This window comes from Eutrigla gurnardus, assembly GCF_963514095.1.
Source record: "Eutrigla gurnardus genome assembly, chromosome: 1".
Lineage (NCBI taxonomy): Eukaryota > Metazoa > Chordata > Actinopteri > Perciformes > Triglidae > Eutrigla > Eutrigla gurnardus.
Genome location: NC_139915.1, coordinates 18,887,099 through 18,907,457, shown reverse-complemented (window position 1 = coordinate 18,907,457; position 20,359 = coordinate 18,887,099). Strand labels below are relative to the sequence as shown.

At 44.0% G+C, this 20,359-nt stretch overlaps 1 protein-coding gene across 3 annotated transcripts in view; it reads left to right on the top strand.

Moving 5' to 3' along the window:
- Nucleotides 1-20,359, top strand: part of cemip (cell migration inducing hyaluronidase 1) — a 264,056-nt gene that overhangs the window by 201,035 nt on the left and 42,662 nt on the right. For all 3 annotated transcript variants that reach the window (XM_084006631.1, XM_084006632.1, XM_084006633.1), the window contains exons 17-21: nucleotides 10,722-10,807; nucleotides 12,343-12,474; nucleotides 14,062-14,097; nucleotides 17,141-17,296; nucleotides 20,116-20,296. In XM_084006631.1, the coding sequence (XP_083862757.1) occupies nucleotides 10,722-10,807; nucleotides 12,343-12,474; nucleotides 14,062-14,097; nucleotides 17,141-17,296; nucleotides 20,116-20,296 (591 nt within the window). The remainder of the gene's footprint in view (nucleotides 1-10,721; nucleotides 10,808-12,342; nucleotides 12,475-14,061; nucleotides 14,098-17,140; nucleotides 17,297-20,115; nucleotides 20,297-20,359) is intronic.

The following is a 20,359-nucleotide window of genomic DNA, read 5'->3' as shown; positions in this document are numbered from 1 at the left end:
GTAATCACGCTTCTCCATCTGGCAATCTGATGGACGAGTCTGGGTTTAGCGGTTGCCAGGACAACGTTACTTGTCTGACATCTTGCATTGTGCCACATATAAAGTTTGGTGGAGGGGGATTATGGTGTTGGGGTGTGTTACACGTCCTCCGATGGTCGGAGGACCCCGGTGTAACATAGGACAGTGAATGTATGGATGAAAAGAAACCAATGTCACCAAAAGACTGCAATGAATCAGTTTAATTAACCACACAACGGACACAGGGCGGAGACAACACAAACCCCCTGAGCTATGCAGCGATCACTAAAGAAACGCCCCAAAACAACTAGCTATAATCAAAAACATCCCCAGGACTAACCCCCTAAACTAATCCCCTTTGCAGGCACCTTAATGCCTCAAAATACATGGAGTAGTGTCGCCGCTCTAACTGGTGTACTAATACAAGAGGTAACCTACGTGTGGTGAGGGACACAAATGTATACCTGCAGGTGTCTACCTAAGTTCCCTAACCTCTCCAACCCTGCGCCGGATAGATCTGCAAAACAGACAAAAGTTAACAAACACGTTGGTAAACGATCAAAACAAAAATGTGCCTAAACAACAAAGTACTAGCCAAGAAAGCACAGACTGAAACAGCAACCTGCACCAGTCTGAGACCTTCCACCTTCTCCCCCCCCGTGAAACCAAACTAACAAACATATATATATATATAGGGTGTGGGTGTGAGCTGATTGGTGGATGGCTTGATTGCCCTGGCTGATTTCCTGGCCTCAGCTGCAAGCAATGCAGGAAATCACTGCAGGCCCTCAGTGTGGACCTACTAACAGAGTGGGAAAAACACAGATGAGCCACAGGATCAGAACAAGTAAACACAACAAAGCAGAACCCCACCACCCGTAACACTCCCCCCCTCAAATAGCAACCCCCGGTTGATACAAACTGGAGCATATCCGGAATAGCCTGTTTACTCAAGTCAAGGATCACACAATAACTGAGGGAATATGTTAAGTAACATAATCAAGCAACTTTTTCAACCGTATGATCAAATACATACATGATGTATAAATAAAAAACTTAATGCTTCGCTAAATGAACTATAAGCTAAACCTGTCCACACCGGGACAGTGCATCTGCAACCACATTGTCTTTGCCCTTTTTGTGGCGGATGACAAGGCGGTAGTTCTGCAGGAACAATGACCATCTCATTAACCTCCTGTTGTGATTATACATGCGATGTATAAAGACTAGAGGGTTGTGGTCCGTGTAGACCACAACTGGCACAGGACTGGATCCCACATACACATCGAAGAACTGCAAAGCTAACAGTAGAGCCAGGGTCTCCTGTTCTACTGTGGAATAACGCATCTGGCACTTGCTGAACTTCTTAGAGTAAAACCCAACAGGATGATCTAACCCATGGTCGTCCGACTGAATCAGAACTGCACCAGCACCAATGCAGCTGGCATCTACTTCCAGTGCAAAGGGGCAGCTAAAATCAGGTGCACTAAGAACTGGGGCACTGCACAAAAGAGCCTTGCAGCTCTCAAAGGCCACCTGACATGAAGCCATCCACTGAAAAGGATGTTTTGGACTAACAAGGTCGGTTAAAGGAGCAGCAACAGAGGAGAGATTTCTACAGAAACCCCTGTAGTAGCCGGCCATTCCTAAAAACCGTCGCAACTCTCTCCTAGTGGAGGGGACCGGAAATGAACTGATGGCAGCCAACTTTGTAGCAAGGGGGCGCACTTTGCCACCACCCACTTGCTTGCCCAAGTAGGTGACCGTCGCCTTCCCAAACTCGCATTTTGCCAGGTTGACTGTTAGGGAGGCATCAGCCAAACGTTGGAAAACTGCTTGGAGAGAGCACACATGTTCCTCCCACTCAGTAGAGTGAACAACCACATCATCCAGATATGCAGTGCAATTTGGAATGTCGCCAAGTACAGTGTTAACCAACTTCTGGAAACAGGCAGGAGCATTTTTCAGGCCAAACGCCATTACAGTGTATTGCAAAAAGGTATCTGGTGTCACAAACGCTGAAATGTCAGAAGCACGAGCTGTGAGAGGGACCTGCCAATAACCCTTGAGCAGATCTAATTTTGTGACAAAGCAAGCGGAACCAATCGTGTCAACACAGTCGTCTATTCGCGGTAGTGGAAACGAGTCAGATACAGTGATATTATTTACCTTACGGTAATCAGTGCAAAAACGGAATGTCGAGTCTGGTTTTGGAACAAGTAGACAGGGACTACTCCACGGACTAGAGCTAGGTTTTGCTAGACCATGCTCCAGTAAATACTGAGTCTCCTGTCTCATAGCTGCCCTCTTGACAGCATTCACTCTGTAGGGATGTTGTTTTATTGGACGAGCATCACCAACATCTATGTCATGTTCCAGAACATTGGTGCGAGACGGACTGTCTCCGAACAGACACTTAAAATCCAAAATCAAAGACACTAAATCATGTCGCTGGCTGGCACTCAAATGTGGCATCAAACTCAAAAGGTCCTTCAACATCTCTGAGTTGGATAACCGAGGAGTTTGTTGCTGGAGTCTACGGGTATCTAAACCATCCTCATCACTATCCTGGATTTGAGAGCTAGGCACAGCAGCACCAACAGTAGCCACTGGAGGCACACTCACGGAACCAGAACTGTCTCTAACATGGTACAACTTCAACATGTTGAGATGACACACACGTGTTTTTCTCTTACGCTCTGGAGTTTTAATAACATAATCGGTTTCACTTAACTTCCTCTCCACAGCATAAGGACCTAAAAACCGAGCTGACATGGATGAACCCTGGATAGGTAACAAAACCAATACTTGGTCACCTGGTACTAGAGCACGGGAAATTGCTTTCTTGTCGTACCGCCTCTTCATGTTGCTCTGAACTCCAGACAAACTCTCTTTGGCTAGGCTACATGCTCCATGTAGCCGCTCACGGAAACGACTCGCATAACTGAGGATGTTTACTTTTTTTGACAGACCATCACCAATGATTGAATCCTTGAGCACTTTCAGAGGCCCCCTCACAGTATGGCCAAACACTAGTTCGGCTGGGCTGAAACCTAGTGATTCCTGCACTGCTTCGCGGACTGCAAAAAGAGCCAACGGGACACCCTCGTCCCAGTCTTTTCCGTGCTCCAGGCAGTACTTACGCAGCACGGACTTGAGGGTACCATGCCATCTTTCCAAAGCGCCCTGCGACTCAGGGTGGTAAGCACTGGAGACACGATGAGTGATAGCTAGAGATTTTAAAACCTGCTCAAAGATGCCAGATAGAAAGTTAGTACCTTGATCAGTTTGTACTATCTTTGGCAGCCCGAATGTAGAGAAAAACTTGATCAGGGCCTTCACTACAGACTGCGATGTTACCTTTCTAAGAGGAATTGCTTCTGGGTACCTAGTAGCTATACACATCATAGTCAACAAGTACTGATTCCCACTTTTTGTTTCAGGGAGGGGACCTACACAATCAACTAGGACATGCTCAAAAGCCTCACCTACTGCTGGAATCGGGCGAAGTGGAGCAGGTTGGATAACCTGGTTTGGTTTTCCAACCACCTGACATATGGGACAAGTTCGACAAAAATGAGTCACATCCTTTTTCAGACCTGGCCAGAAAAAATGTCGGAGCACTCGATCATATGTCTTTGCCACTCCCAAATGACCCGCCCACACATTATCATGAGCCAGGGATAAAACTGACTGTCTGTGTTTTGATGGAATAACTACCTGAACCACAGCACTAGAATCACTATCACCATCACGGCGATCTCTCCACCTCCTCAACAGCAAACCATTTTCAATAAAATACATGGTGTCTTTGTTGTTAGTTGAGTCAGTGTTTTTAATGTTATTGAAAAACTTAGACAAACTAAGATCAGCTTTCTGTGCCCCTACGAGGCTGTCACGAGTCATAGGCAAATGTTTAACATCAAACACACTCTCGGGGTTTAACCTAGGTTTAGCCTCTTTACTATTTTCAGAATCATGACTGGGGAGAGAGGGTGAAAATGCCTGATCGCTTAGACCTTCAGCAAACACAGTGTCTGATAAATCAACTGCATCACCCAGCTTACGGGCCTGTGCGCGTGTAACGGCGCATACCGGAAACACATCAGGGTAGGATCGCCCAAGAACATCCGGCTGTGACAAGTCAGGTTGATCTAACACCTCTAGAACAGGTGTAACCTTTCCACCGGCTATGTCGTTGCCCAACACAAATGTAACCCCTCGCATGGGCAACGAAGGACGAACACCAACTGAGAAATCACCACTCACTAAATCACAAGTCAGGTTCAGACGGTGCAGAGGTACAGAAATATAACTCATACCTATCCCCTGGACTAGTACGCTAGAGTGACATGAAGACTCTTCAGAGAAAGGCAAAACATCTGACAAAATAAATGATTTTGCTGCCCCTGTGTCACGCAGTATGCGCACTGGACATTTTCTGTCTGAGCCCAGGGAAACATAGCCATCCAACATGAATGGTGCATAGGTTGGATCAGGGCTTTCCCTTACACCTGATGTGACAACTAATGGACATAATCCGGTTGGCGAAGGAGAGCCTGCTTTGGTTGCTTCCCTGCGTTTACGCAAAGAACAGTTGGCTATGAGATGACCAACTTGGTGACAATCATGACACTCACGGAGTTCTGAACGTGGACCTGATTGAGGTTGGTATTTAGGCGTGAAGTTGGAATTAGCCACTATAGCTTTGTTTTTGTCCAAGCGCTCAGTCTTCTCCTGTTTATATGGGCCAGATGAACTGAAATGCTGCTTGTGAGTAAGTACAAACTCGTCAACTAAAACAGCAGCATCTGCTAGCTTGACAGGTTTTTGCTCATTCAGATACGTCACTACACGCTCGGACAAATTGTTTTTAAACTCCTCCATCAAAACCAATTCACAAACGGACTCAAAGTCAGATACCTCAGTAGCCTTTAGCCACCGGTAGAACAGTGTCTCTTTCTCACTAGCAAATTCAACAAAGGTTTTGTCATGGAATTTTCTGTAAGCACGAAAACGCTGTCTATACGCCTCAGGCACCAAACTATATGTTCGAAGCACAGCCGCTTTTAACACCTCATAATCCAGGCTATCAGTGAGAGGCAATTTATTCATCACCTCACGGGCCTTTCCTGTCAGTTTGCTCTGTAGCAAAGGTGCCCAAGCATCTTTAGGCCACTTAAAAGCGGTAGCAACTCTTTCAAAAGACTCAAAATATGCATCTCTCTCATGTTCACGGAATTGGGGAACTAATGCTATGTGCCGACTAGCATCAAAAGGCTTATTTGGATAAGTAAGAGCGTCAGGCTGCGGAGTAATGGGAGACTTTTGGAAAAATTGACAATCAAGTCTCTTTTTTTCCAACTCAACCTCAAGCTTTTTCATCTCCACGGCATGTTGCATCTCAGCATCCAACTCAAGTTTGCGCATAGCCTCCCTGTGCCTGTAGTCAGCCGCTCTCTCCTTCTCCCTCTCCTCTGCCTCCAATTTTAAGCGGGCCAAACGAACCTTCAGTTTGGTACTTACTGAGACACTGGATACAGAGGAAGCTCGCGAGCTACCTGGAGTAGAAAGAGATTTTACCACCTGCTCTGCCCCTGGTGCCGCCTCAAATTTCACTTCAGAAGGATCAGGGGACCCAGTAAGTATTGCTTTTACAACTGCCCCCTCAATAGGCACACCCTTGTCCTTCAACAGAACTAGTACTGCCTCCTTTAACTGAGCCACAGTTTTAGCCCTAGACAACTCAACTCCAAAGTGAGCACCGATCTCACATAAATCTACCTTCCTACACTGGTCCAGCTCTTCTAAAGTGGGTGTGGCCAGAAAATCCTCAACATTGAAACCAGTAGCCATCTTGGTGCCCGGCAAACTACCAAACAGCCAGTGAAACCTTTGTAATTACAAAGTTTTAAGTAATATCACCTAGCAAAAATTGTAGAGCATGGCCCTGTATACTTACCAAATGAATGGAGTTCTACTCCACTCCTACTCCACTGCACCAAAACAGTAGCCAAAGAAAAAAAAAAAAAAAAAAAAAAACACTAAACTACAAAAACTAAACCTATTACCAGCCTGTGCCACTGAACCCAACATCCACACTTTCACCATCCAGTGGGACCACAAGGATCCCGGACGAGCCCCCAAATATGTTACACGTCCTCCGATGGTCGGAGGACCCCGGTGTAACATAGGACAGTGAATGTATGGATGAAAAGAAACCAATGTCACCAAAAGACTGCAATGAATCAGTTTAATTAACCACACAACGGACACAGGGCGGAGACAACACAAACCCCCTGAGCTATGCAGCGATCACTAAAGAAACGCCCCAAAACAACTAGCTATAATCAAAAACATCCCCAGGACTAACCCCCTAAACTAATCCCCTTTGCAGGCACCTTAATGCCTCAAAATACATGGAGTAGTGTCGCCGCTCTAACTGGTGTACTAATACAAGAGGTAACCTACGTGTGGTGAGGGACACAAATGTATACCTGCAGGTGTCTACCTAAGTTCCCTAACCTCTCCAACCCTGCACCGGATAGATCTGCAAAACAGACAAAAGTTAACAAACACGTTGGTAAACGATCAAAACAAAAATGTGCCTAAACAACAAAGTACTAGCCAAGAAAGCACAGACTGAAACAGCAACCTGCACCAGTCTGAGACCTTCCACCTTCTCCCCCCCCGTGAAACCAAACTAACAAACATATATATATAGGGTGTGGGTGTGAGCTGATTGGTGGATGGCTTGATTGCCCTGGCTGATTTCCTGGCCTCAGCTGCAAGCAATGCAGGAAATCACTGCAGGCCCTCAGTGTGGACCTACTAACAGAGTGGGAAAACCACAGATGAGCCACAGGATCAGAACAAGTAAACACACAACAAAGCAGAACCCCACCACCCGTAACAGGGTGTTTTTCAGGAGCTGGGCTTGGCCCCTTAGTTCCAGTGAAAGGAACTCTGAATGCTTCAGCATACTAAGAGATGTTGGACAATTCCATGCTCCCAACTTCGTGGAACAGTTAGGGGATGACCCCTTCCTGTTCCAACATGACTGTGCACCAGCGCACAAAGCTAGGTCCATAAAGACATGGATGAGAGAGTTTGGTGTGGATGAACTTGACTGGCCTGCACAGAGTCCTGACCTCAACCCAATAGAACACCTTTTGGATGAATGAGAGTGGAGACTGAGAGCCAGGCCTTCCCGTCCAACATCAGTGTGACCTCAATGGCCAAAAAGTCCCATAAACACACTCCTAAACCTTGTGGAAAGCCTTCCAGAAGCGTTGACGCTGTTATAGCTGCAAAGGGTGGACGGCGTCATATTAAACGTATCATATGCGAGTCAAGGCAGGTGACCCAATACTTTTGGCAATATAGTGTATATAGATTTTGCGGATGAGGACAAAACCATCTGAATCGCTAAAGAGAGCATGACAGTGCTTCTCCGTGGGCCAAACAATCGAATATAGTTGGAGTTAGTAACAGTAACCTCACATACAATATGAATGATATGCTACATCATGGCATTGGGAGTCTTGGGAGGTAGCTACCTAATGTAGCCAGCATGCTAACGTTATCGTTGTTTGGCGTGTTTGTGTTAAAAATATGCTGTGTTGTCACGGTATCCTAAATGCTGGTTTAAACTATCCAACACAGTCTCACCACAGTTTGTGAAACAGTCACAAAATGTCATTTTAATTTTGTCAATTTTTTTTCAACTTCTTTCTCTGTCAGTTGGGACGACGTTATGCTACAAAACCAGCAACTTACATTTCGACAGCAGAACCTATGAGTTAGCTTCAGGAAAACCATCACCAATGCGTCACTTCACAGCAACCAGAATATTTGGTGATTGTTCAAATTCAACATTAATATCAGCAGGTCAGTTGCGTCATATTGTAGGTATTTTAGATTTACCTCATTTCATCTCATTTTCTGATTTCTTTCAGGTGCCAAGAACTAACTGCAAAATGAAAGGGTTGCTTTAAGAAACTTCTTTAAATGGTTACTATTTTCCAATCTCAAACTCCATGTTTTTATGTTTTTGTGTCTCATGACTAGTAGGGCTTCACAGCCTCACAGTACTTCATTGAACAGTTACGAAAGGTAATCTATTGGTTATGTGCTGAGCAATGCAAATTGTACATTAGGCTCCAAAACGATTGTTAAGTTTAGGAAAACCATCACACTTCCAGACACGCAGTGTCCATCACTGGACATGGCATTTCTTTTCATTGTTACGCGGATGACAGTCAGATCCATGTCCCCCTTAAAAAGTCTGACTCCTACTCAGCCACTGCTAAAGTGTTTACACAACCTTAAAGCTTGGATATCTTTACATTTTCAAAATTTTAATAAAAAAAAAAGACAGAAGTCATGGTTTTTGGTGGCACTTCTGTTACCCCCCTACCCCCCTGGTTTCTGTGGCACAATATCACAAGCCAATTGTGAACAGTCTGGGGGTAAAAGTGGAGACAGACCTTAAATTTGACAGCCATATAAAAGCTGTGGTGAGATTGAGCTTTTTCCAGTTGAGGCAGCTGGCAAAAATGAAACGAGTCCTTCAGAGACAGCACTTTGAGACAGATATCCACGCCTTTGTGACCTTTCCGCTGGATTACTGTCATGCACTTTATATGGGGGTTAGTGGATCCTCCATTGCTCATGTCCAACTGGTACAGAATGCTGCTGCACGTCTTTTAACTGGCACAAGCAAGAATGAGCCCATTTCCCTTATTTTAGCTTCACTCCACTGGCTGCCCGTCCATTCAAGGATTTGTTTTAAATTCTTTGATTTGCTTTTAAAGCCTTGAATGGCATTGCCCCACCATAGCTCTCTTGAGCTGCTGCACCCATACACTCTCAGCCGCTCCCTCAGGTCAGCTGACCAGCTGCTCCTGACAGTGCCTACAGCTAGGATTAAGCTCAGAGGGGAGCAAGCTTTTGCTGTTGTGGCTCCAAAACTTTGGAATGGCTTGCCACTGCACATTAGACAGGCCTCCTCACTGTCTCATTCTAACTCTTATTAAAACTCACCTCTTTTCTTTGGCTTCTGACACCATGTATGGTGTTGGTTTTATGATTTTATGTGTATACGTGCATATTTTTATCTCGTGTGGGCAGTGCATTTTATTTTATTACTTTTATATTTCTATTGTGTGCTTCATATTTTTATTGTGCTTCTATTGTTATTATCTATTTATTGAGTTTTATCTTGTTGTGCAGCACTTTGGAAAACCTTGTGTTTGTTAAAGTGGGTTGGATTGGACTGTTCTCCTGGTTGAAAGCCTTGTGTTGTTAGACCCATCCATCGCCCCACCACCACCCAGCAGCTCAGGACATCACGTTGTCACATGGATGCATGTCATTTGTGTGTCCACCATGAGAAAGGATCCTAGTTAATATTCCTTTGATGCTGTTTTATTGCTGAGAGACATGGAAAAAATGGACTAAAACTAAATTGATTGCCTCATGAATACTTCATTAACTGCCATGAGATGGGGCTGTGACATTGGTTGCTAATGTATCCAGGTACTAAGATGATAATGGCAGTCAGTTTGTCGGAGTCTTTGTTGTCATGTTATCCATAATGCTGCTTTAAACTGCACACAAGCCTGGACATGAGAAAACTAAATCCCTGTTTGGAGATGTCATGACTCCTGCTTCCATTCTGAACACTGTGGAGATGAGAACACTCAGCAGGATGTACACGTTGACTGGTGTCACGAATGAGAGCAGCTACAGCTAATTGAACCCGAATGCTCTACTGTTAATTAAACCCTGATAACTGATGTTCAACATGTGTCCCAACAAGTCCTCTGCTACTGGACCTGATGTATTAGATGAAGACGCCAACAACACCCTTCACACAAAATAACACTTAAATAATTCTTTCAGCTCAACTTAAAGCTCAGGTATTGAATAAATGGTAAATGGACCTGCGTTTATATAGTGCTTTTCTAGCTAACTAGCTACTCAAGGTGCTTCACATACTACATTCAGTAACTTTTACCCATTCACACACACATTCATACACTGATGGCAGAGGAGCCGCCTGCACATCAGGATCTAACTCATTCATACACATTCAAACGCCGATGGCACAGCATCAAGGGCAGTTGGGGGTTCAGTATCTTGCCCAAGGACACTTTGGCATGCAGACTGGAGGAGCTGGGATACGTACTGCCAATCTTCTGATTGAAGGACGACTGACATTACCTCTGAGCCACAGCCACCAAAGAAAGAATAAAATAAAGAATAAAGTTCTAATAACTAGAGTTGGAAGCCTGTAGAGCGAATATTTAATTAATTTCACATTTAAAATTCCATTGCAGCCCATTAAAAAACATGAACAAAGTCTGACTTGTGTCTAAAAGTCCCCACAAGTTCAATTAATAATAATTTAAAAAAAAGAACAAAGAAATATTGTCCAATTCAACACTATCCAGTTGGATATATATCATTATCATAAACATAATTAAAATAATCATAATTATAAACAATTAAATACATAAAATAATATTAATATTATAGTTGTTAACAATGATATTATTATAAGTTAGTTATTTACTGTATGCTGTGGCCTACATGATGAAATATCTGAAGGAGTTTTATGTCTAACATTGCTTATCTTCATCATTTGTGTTGGCTCTCTAATCCTCTTCAGCATGTCGTTTCTTTTCTTTCTTTTCCAGGCTGGGATGATCCTCGATAACGGAGTAAAGACCACACTGGCCAACGACAAGGACAAAAGACCATTCCTGTCTCTGGTTGGCGCCAGGTCAGACTGAAACACACAAACACTCCCAACTCAGAGTGATGGACGTGCAGCCTGTAGTGCTCATGTTTCCTGTTGATTGGTGTTCTAGCATAGAACGGAACCACAGCAGGGAGTGTCGCTTGAAAGCAACTCCAGTAGAACTGCAACGGTAGAACAGCAGTGTGATGATTTGTGGTCCCATGTGTGATCGGACCAATGTGTCAGCCTGACCTCATCATTTCACCATGAACCCACCCTGCTGACACTCCCTCCCAGTCCAGTGCTCTTCAAAGTGAGGACATGTTTTCTTTCTCACAGAGAATCGCCTGAAGAAAGGGTCAGAAGCAACTGGAAACTATTTCAGGCTAGATGGGAAGAGAACACCTCTGTATTCAAAGTATATGAACACAATGCTTAATGGCAAATCAAAAAGGTGTAATACATGGCGAGATTATCAGAGCCAAACATCAGTGCAGATCAAGGAGTGAGATAAGAAAGCTCCTCCGACTGTCAGGACAGAATGAGAGAATTGGGGTTAAATTGGCCCAATTCTCCCGTAGTGTGAGCCCAGCTTAAAGGACCACCCCAGTGTTACTACATGTCATTGTCCTTCATCAACATCGGCCACTCATTTTTTAGATTGTTTATTTAGATTTTGTTCAATAGAAGTGACAGAATGTACCTGGAAGTGTCACGGCTCACCTCGTCATTAAAATCCTCCTCCTAGCTCAAATTCAGTTCTTGTAAGGAACTATTGTACACTTATTGTAAGTCGCTTTGGACAAAAGCGTCTGCTAAATGACCTAAATGTAAATGTAAATGTATTTTTACCAGGTGTAATAACATTCAGCCCAATGACTCTCTTGGCTTGTACTAATACGACTCAACAGTCTCCATAAATGAATGATGTCCAACTTCTCCCAGTACGTCTTCCTCATATTCATACTGGGAGTGTTGGGAAGTTCTCTGACCAGTTTCTTCCTCTCTACATTGAAATGTGGATCGTAAACCAACGTAGAGCGGTTTCTCATATAACTTTGTTTGTCCCACTGCTTCCTGGTTACAAAGTCCAATCAGACGTGAAAAATAGCATGGTCTGGATTAAAATGATTATGAAATTGAAACAAAACCAAGCCAAAAAAAAAAAAACACTTAAAATTTGTGATTCGCCACAAAAAAACACAAAATATGTTTCCCTTGAAATTTAATTCACAATTTAGTTTAGTTGAGTGGGAACATCTTTTTAGGAGACCAGGCTGATGTATGCCATAATAAATTTGTAATAAATGATTTACCCAGGCCAGGGACGTGATATGTGATCTGCAATAAGACTACTGAAGTAGTGGCCTAGGCTGTCTCAAAACCTTTGCACACCAACTGCGTATATTATCTGTCATTCAATAAAAGTAATTTCACACAAAATGTTTTCAAATTGAGTGAGATGACGAGTTGAAAGTATGATGCTTGACGTTTGGTGTTTTACATACAATATCTTTAGAGATTACGAGTGAATGCTGTCTTTGTCCACCCTGTATGTGTGTGTGTGAATTGTTTAGGTATGGCCCCCACCAGGATGCTGATCCCTTCAAACCCAGAGTTCCAGCTCGAATCCACCATTTTGTGGCCTATAAGAACCAGGACCATGGAGCCTGGCTAAGAGGAGGGGATGTCTGGCTGGACGACTGCCAGTGAGTGGGCCGACCATTCATACAGTGATATTGATCAATTACACTTTTGCAGAACGTGACTCGTGTCAAATCTCAAAACACAAATAATTAAAATAAGACGCAACACTTGGACATAGAGAGAACATCTCAACAACAACCCCACGATCAAAACCTCATTATCCTTTTTCAAATTTACATTTTGTACACACCTGCAGCATTTGGATGCCTCTTTCAAAGCAGTAACAGCATACTTTAAACCAAACACTACTGTCTGCTCTAGTTTGTATACAAGGCTGTATTTTTTCCTCATCAAGGCTTCTTTGAAAGATTATTCCAGCACAGAACATCTACTCACGTTAAAATCAACAGAACAATAGAAAGCTGTCAGAAAATATATGTACAGAGATATTTTTCTCTCATGTTGTTCGACAACAAAAACATCTGTAGAGCTGATGCTCAGACTCTGTATCCTTAGTCAGTAGTAGTAGTTGCATTAGTAGTAGTAGCAGTAGTGGCAGTAGTAACATTAGTAGTAGTAGTAGTAGTAGTAGTGGCAGTAGTAGTGGTAGTAGTAGTAGTGGTGGTGGTAGTAGTAGTAGTGGTAGTAGTAACAATAGTAGTAGTAGTAGTATTAGTAGTAGTAGTAGTGGTAGTGAAGTATTAGTCATAGTAGTAGTAGTGGTAGTTGCATTAGTAGTAGTAGTAGTAGTGGCAGTAGTAACATTAGGAGTAGTAGTACTAGTAGTAGTAGTAGTGGTAGTGGTAGTAGTAGTAGTACTAGTAGTGGTAGTGGTAATAGTAGTAGTAGTACTAGTAGTGGTAGTGGTAGTAGTAGTAGTACTAGTAGTGGTAGTGGTAATAGTAGTAGTAGTACTAGTAGTGGTAGTGGAAGTAGTAGTAGTAGCAGCAGCAGCAGTAGTAGCAGTAACAGCAGTAGTTGTAGTAGAAGTAGTAGTAGTAGTGGCAGTAGTAGTAGTAGTAGTAGTAGTTGCATTAGTAGTAGTAGTAGTGGCAGTAGTAACAGTAGTAGTAGTAGTAGTAGTAGTAGTAGTAGTGGCAGTAGTAACATTAGGAGTAGTAGTAGTAGTAGTAGCAGTGGTAGTGGAAGTAGTAGTAGTAGCAGCAGTAGTAGTAGTAGTAGTAGTAGTAGTAGTGGCAGTAGTAACAGTAATAGTAGTATTAGCAGTAGCAGTGGTAGTAGCAGCAGTAGTAGCAGTAACAGCAGTAGTTGTAGTAGAAGTAGTGGCAGTAGTAGTAGCAGCAGTAGTAACAGTAGTAGTAGTAGTAGTAGTAGTAGTAGTAGTAGTAGTAGTAGTAGCATTAGTTGTAGCAATGACAAGTTTTGTAAAAAGTATTTAATGCTTTTTTCAAAGTGTTAACTTTTAGTGTGACAACAAAAGCAAAAATGTAAGATATGTAGTAGTACTACTACTTCTCTGTTTTCAGTCGTTTCATCATCATGAGTTTTGAGTAGATTGCGTCGATTTTTTTTGTACATTTCATAAAAGAAAGCAATACATTCATCCCGATATCTAACAATAAGTGTTTCCTGGAGACCTGACTGTCACTGAGCTCACAGTCATAATATTTTCTCTCGCTCTTGTTTAGATTTGCTGATAATGGCATTGGGCTGACTCTGGCAAGGTAAGAACCCCCCCCCCCCCCCCCTGGTTCATATCTCTATGGATAGAAATAATGGGCTTCTGTTTGTATTTACTGGTGGCGCTGCAGGATCCTCTTACTCAGTCTGTGAGAGTAATTGGAAAACACCTTATAAGGAGTCTGCTGGGGATCACTGGGAAACGCAGAGCTTTGATGCAGCGTGAAAAGTCATTTAGGGGTGCGATGGTCACAGAGGTGGGAAGTGGGGAGAAGCTTTCAACCGACTTCACAAAGCAGGGGGCCTGCGTACATTCGTGAATGTATAACTTTCGCTCGGTTTCAGCTCATTGTCCAGATGCAAACATTGTGTATAAATCGTAGAATGGTGGCTTGCTTGTTAAAATGATGACGTAAGGCAGGCTGCCGTTGAGTTAAGACCATGAGCTTTAGTTAACTTTAACTTTTGTCTGTGATCAATCCTTTTAAATGTCATGGAATATGACTAAATCCATGGGACAGACTTCCAAGTTCAGCTGGGCTCTCATGGAGCCTCTTTGCCTGGTACGGCTAACTCGCTTGGAAACTCCACTGTCACAACCTGGCTCTTTGGGCCACGACAAGACGGGAGACACTGAAATTAAGAAGGTTTAGCAAAGTATATTTATTTAACATAAAGCAACGCAATGTGCAACAAAGGAAAATAATGAACAAATGGGATGTGACCATCAGTCTATCAGTAGTGTAGGATGTGCATGTGTGTAAAATGTAATGGATGTGTGTTGTAAAGTGCATAAACTGAGCATAATGGAACTTAAGAAAACTGCGGCTGCCACATCACCCGTAGGACATCTGCTGGAGAGGAGAGAGAGAGAGAATGAATCAATCATGGGTCGCTTTATAATCTCAGGAACACTGGGCCCAGGTGCCCATGATTGACCAAAACTCCTCCCACAAACCCAAGTCACATCAGGAGCCTGCTGCCTCAACAGCAGGGGTCATCACACCACCAATGTTGTTCCAAAGTTTTTGGTTGGTTTAAACTTTTAAAACCGTGTCTATTTATTACTAGACATAAACATAGTTACATGTTAGAGGCGATGCAAAAGATTTAACGCATATAGAGCTGATAGCATGATTGTTTTAGCTTCAGCTAACTGCAGTGAAAGTGGATGGGAGGCGGACTTACAGTACTTACCTGCAGAATGCTGTAATGCAGTAGTGTTCATTATTCAAAAGGGTTTCAGCTTTCAGCTTTCTCATTTTCCAGTTCAGCGACTATTTCACCGACTGCTGAGGACAGAAATTAAAAATACCACTGGAACAAAATACACTGTGTGATTTATCATTTATAGTTCACTTGCACTTTTGATTATGACAAATGTGTTTTTTTTTTTTTTTACAATGTACTTTCACATTCATACCTGTAATGTCTCTTGTGGAGTAATAGCGGTGCACTAATGTTGCTTTTTGTTTTCAGTTTTAATTTGCTACCTCTGTCTGAAATGCTTTGGCCTGCTTGCTGTGAAAAGAGAGAAACAGGCCATCTTAACTATGTGTGTAATTAATCACCTCGCTAAACGACAGGGATGATATTTGGTACAGAAATGTAATTCATATCTACTAGGCCTCAGATAGTAGAGCTACATTTACTTAACAAGGAGATTGCGTTAAATACCCTGAATCCTGAATGTGTGAATTATAAAAGACTATGGGCCCTAGTTTCGTGGCGCAGCGCAGGGCGGCGCAGGGTGGCGGAGCCGGCGTAATGCAAGTTTCGACCCGCGCAGCCTTGCGCACGGTCAGTTTGGTGGATCGCCTGCGCCAAGATGGGTGTGGCGGCGCAGCAGGGGGAGGCGTCGAAGATTCAGCTTGGCGTAGCGGAAGTTTCGTGGCAAAAAGCCTTGCCGAGACTGTACTGAAAGCTCGCCAGCTCCAACCTGGTCTACTCTCGGCGCAAATAAAGTCCATTCATTCAATGCGAATCACAGCTGGCGGAGTGGAAGTTTGGCTGACGGCGCGCAGTGCGCACACGTCACCGAGACCTCACAAGCAGGTTTCCACAGTTCCAGGCACATTTAAATGCAATAAATAATCACAACAAACACTATTTAATGCAACTAATTGAATCAACACGTGAATTTATATCTATATAGATTGTCCCGTCACATCTGACGTCAGATCAAAGGCGGATGGCACGCGTAACGGAAACTCAGCCTCTCGGACCAAAACATCTCCCTCTCTCTCTCCTGTTTTTTATAATATCGGCATTGTTATTATTATGATAAGCACGCACAGCGCGTTGTGGGAGCGGCGGCGCTGCTTCTGTCATCGGGTTGTCAAGTGACGGAACTTGCACTGAACCTCCCCTAACGCATTAAAGGAGAGGAGAGGAGCTCATTTGATTGGTGAAGATCTGAATCGGCTGTATTAATCCCAGTCCACGCCTCGTCTCCTACTCGTCTCCAGGTGCGTGTCCACAGGCAGCGGTGTTTCCCCGCGTCCAATTCATTGTCTATGTGAAAAGCCGTGCATTGCATTCTGGTAGCGTCGCGGCGAATGTCGAGAGACGGCGCGCGAGTTGGCCGCTCCTCATTTGCCTAAAGTTGAAGTCGAATCTACTTTATGCTAATCAGAGGCGCCGGGCTCGACTCGCCGCCTCGGGAACGCTCGCGAACGCTCGCAAAAATGTGTTCTTTAAAGGAGAGCGCCTGTCAATCATCCTCTAGTGGCAGCCCACCAAGCGTGCAATACTGGGAAGCGGCGCGCCCACACGCGTTTAAAATCGCCCCTGTGGACACGCACCTTCACACGCCTTCTTCTCCTTCCTCTTTCCCACTTGCGCGGGTGGGCGAGACGGGAGGTGTGCCTGCGCGAGCCTGCGCGGTGCACGAAACTTGCAAAGTCCAGGCGGACACACCCCGTCGGCATGGCACAGGTGCGCTGAGTGCTGACTGCGCCTGGTCTACGAAACTAGGGCCCATTGTCACTCTGGGATCAATGAAACAATATTACTTTACTTTACTACTTTACTATCACTACAGTACTGCTGCCACCAGACTCTGACACTCCCTGTCCATTTCTGCAGTGGGGGGACGTTTCCAGACGACGACGGCTCTCGCCAGCAGGTGAAAAACTCGCTGTTTGTGGGTGAAAGTGACAATCATGGAATGCCCCTTCTTGACAACACGATCTGGGGCCCCGGAGGTTCAGACCTTGCTGGCAGGACCATGCCACGTGGCATGTAAGTGACAAATCTAAGTCTTATTTTATTACCTCAATGTTTTGGTGTCACAGCCGCATCAAGGTGATATGTTGCCGTTTCAGAAACACTAATGCAGCTTTAAGAAGGCCATTTAGGTGACATCTAACCACTCATTTAAAAGCGTTTAAGTCACATTAGTTTTCGGTTTTTTAGAGTATCCTGGTTATGTGTTCCTGGTTTCATAGACCTGACCCTTATCCTGGTTTATAGAGAGGCTCCCGTCCTTTCTGTGTCCCTCATGGGACCTTATTTTTGGGAAGAATATCTAAAGTAGTCAACAGAGAGACAAATCATCCCATTAGAATTGTACCATGAATAACAAATCATTTTACAAGTCAAGCAAGTGTACTGTTTAGTGTAACCAGAGCTAGTGGCGTGGATTTTAATTTTGAGAAAGACTACTTTTGGTCTTTCAACCAAAAGACCAGTGTTGTACGTCACAGCATGTGATGTGTTTGTAATGGTTTTCCTAAACCGGACTATGAGGTTGTGTTGTCTAAGCCAAAGTTTTCGTAGTTATGTTCAGCCCACCCATGAACAGTTCCTTTTGTAGAGTAATGTCATCCTGACTGACAGAAAAAGTATTCAAGGTGAGTGACAGGAAATCAATAGATACCATTTGGAACTATACACTATTTCAACAAAGATGGGCCTTATGGATTTTGCTCTAGAAGTGGAAGGTTTTGGGGTTGTGGTTCGGTTTGTCTTCGGTAAGTGAAACCATTACATAGCTGCTCATTCTTACTGTATGTGATAAGCCACACAAATGATGGCACCTGGCCAATAATGCAGGAAGTAATAAAAAGTCTGTAATGCTCCAAAACAACATGAAGTCTGGGAATTGACACACAGCATAACTAGTTCCAGAGTAGAGTTGCAATGCTATGGTGTTTGGATTAACCTCGTGGACCCGAGCACCCCCAGTACCGGGTGCAGCAGTGCCATAGCAAGCTTCTACAAGAACCTCTCCAACTTTGCTCCGCTTCTCTTCACACTGGTGATGTTCAGATGTTGTGCTGTACTTTTCTAGAGATGTCTAGATTTTTAAAAATGATCTGTTTTTCTGTTGGGCAGAAATATCATCCTCAATCTCCCAAGTGTTAGAACTTGTAGTTGCAGAGATATACTCAAATCATCTTGGGCCCTTTTTCAACCAGGAACCTAAGCCAGAGGAGCAGAGATTAAGAGGACCTATTTTCTCCTTTTCTGGTTCATACTTTTATTTTCCCCATCAGGCTGTGCTGCAGCTCTTCTAAAGCCCAAGTTATGCTTCTGTGTTGACCCAACGCAAGGGTACGCCCCCTTACGTCCACTGCAAGGGTCTGACGTGCACCTCCCAAAAATCCTAGACGTGCGTCAAGGCGACGCAGCACGAACGCAGCAGCATTGGCTGTGATTGGTCCGCTAACTACATCCGCTTTTCCGGTTTTCACTCATAAACACAGGCATTTAAACTTTTAGTACTTTTATTGTTTGCACCTTGTTTTATTGTTTGCACCTTGTCGCCATGTTTATCAGAGTGGGAGAGTGTGTGGTTCTGGTTTCAGTGAGACTCCCAGGTGAACTTATGACTGCTTTATTTTCCATTTTTAACTTCCATCTGCGGCACCAACTTGCTCACTAATTAACTGTTAACTGTTCTTAATGCTTGAACAGTTGTCCTCAGTCAGTGATGGAAGTATGTTGCCTGCCATCGGCCAGTTCAACGGGATCTAGCTTGAGGTCGTCTGGTTTAACTGATCCAGCTGAACCACCTGTTATCAATTCAGTAAATCAACCAGGTCTCATGTTCACATAAGAGGGGCGGGGTTTGCAGCATCTGGCCAATCACAGACATGGACAAGTCTACATTCAGTAGACTGTTTTAGAGCAAACTTGACCAAAAGGTTAAAAGAAAAACCCAGAGGAAAAGCAACTGAGTTGTAGCTACCAAATGCAGGAAGGACAGCTGACCTTCTTATCTTCTATTCACCCACAGCAACATACAAGTACCGGGAGCAAGGTAACGCAAGGCGTTTTAGTTATGATTGCCTATCCATCTTGATTTGCTCCCAAGTCAGTTTTACATCGCCATATTTACCGCTGAAAGAATACAGCTAAATGCTTGTCATAATCTTCATGAGAATCCATCGAAGCTACACATTCATTTATGGAATACACACATGTAATTAATCAGATTTATGGTGCTCTAGATGGGTGCATATATTAAGTCTATTCATTTACACATCCACGCAGTCCGTGCTTTATTAGCTGTTCTTCCTGCATATGGGAGTGGAAACTGTGTTGCTCTTCTGCTTCAGTGCAGATCAGGTGTGCAGCATCAGTTACCATGGTGATCTACCTGGTTAGACGTGAAGCACCGTTGTAGGACAGTGTTAAACCTGAAGTAATCTGGCGAACCAAAAACCCTGCTTCCTGGTCTGCTCTGGTTCATCTTAGCCAACTACAAACACACTTCAGGTCAATGTGAAGCGTGTGAGAGGAGACTAGTGTTGAAGCACTTCCTTCACTTTGACACTGCAAAACTGTGTGTGTGTGTGTGTGTGTGTGTGTGTGTGTGTGTGTGTGTGTGTGTGTGTGTGTGTGTGTGTGTGTGTGTGTGTGTGTGTGTGTGTGTGTGTGTGTGTGTGTGTGTGTGTGTGTGTGTGTGTGTGTGTGTGTGTGTGTGTGTGTGTGTGTGTGTGTGTGTGTGTGTGTGTGTGTGTGTGTGTGTGTGTGTGTGTGTGTGTGTGTGTGTGTGTGTGTGTGTGTGTGTGTGTGTGTGTGTGTGTGTGTGTGTGTGTGTGTGTTCCCTGCAGTGATTTCCCTATCCGGGGCATGCAGATCTACGATGGACCCATTATCATGCAGAATTGTACATTTCGTAAATACGCGGCTCTGGATGGGCGACACACCAGCGCCTTTGGCTTCAGGCTCAACAACTCGTGGCAGAGCTGCCCCAACAACAATGTCACTGACATCATCTTTGATCACGTACCGGTGAGTCAAACACTGAACATCTGGGCTGAAACATCCAGACAGTTGCTACAGCGCCACCCTTAG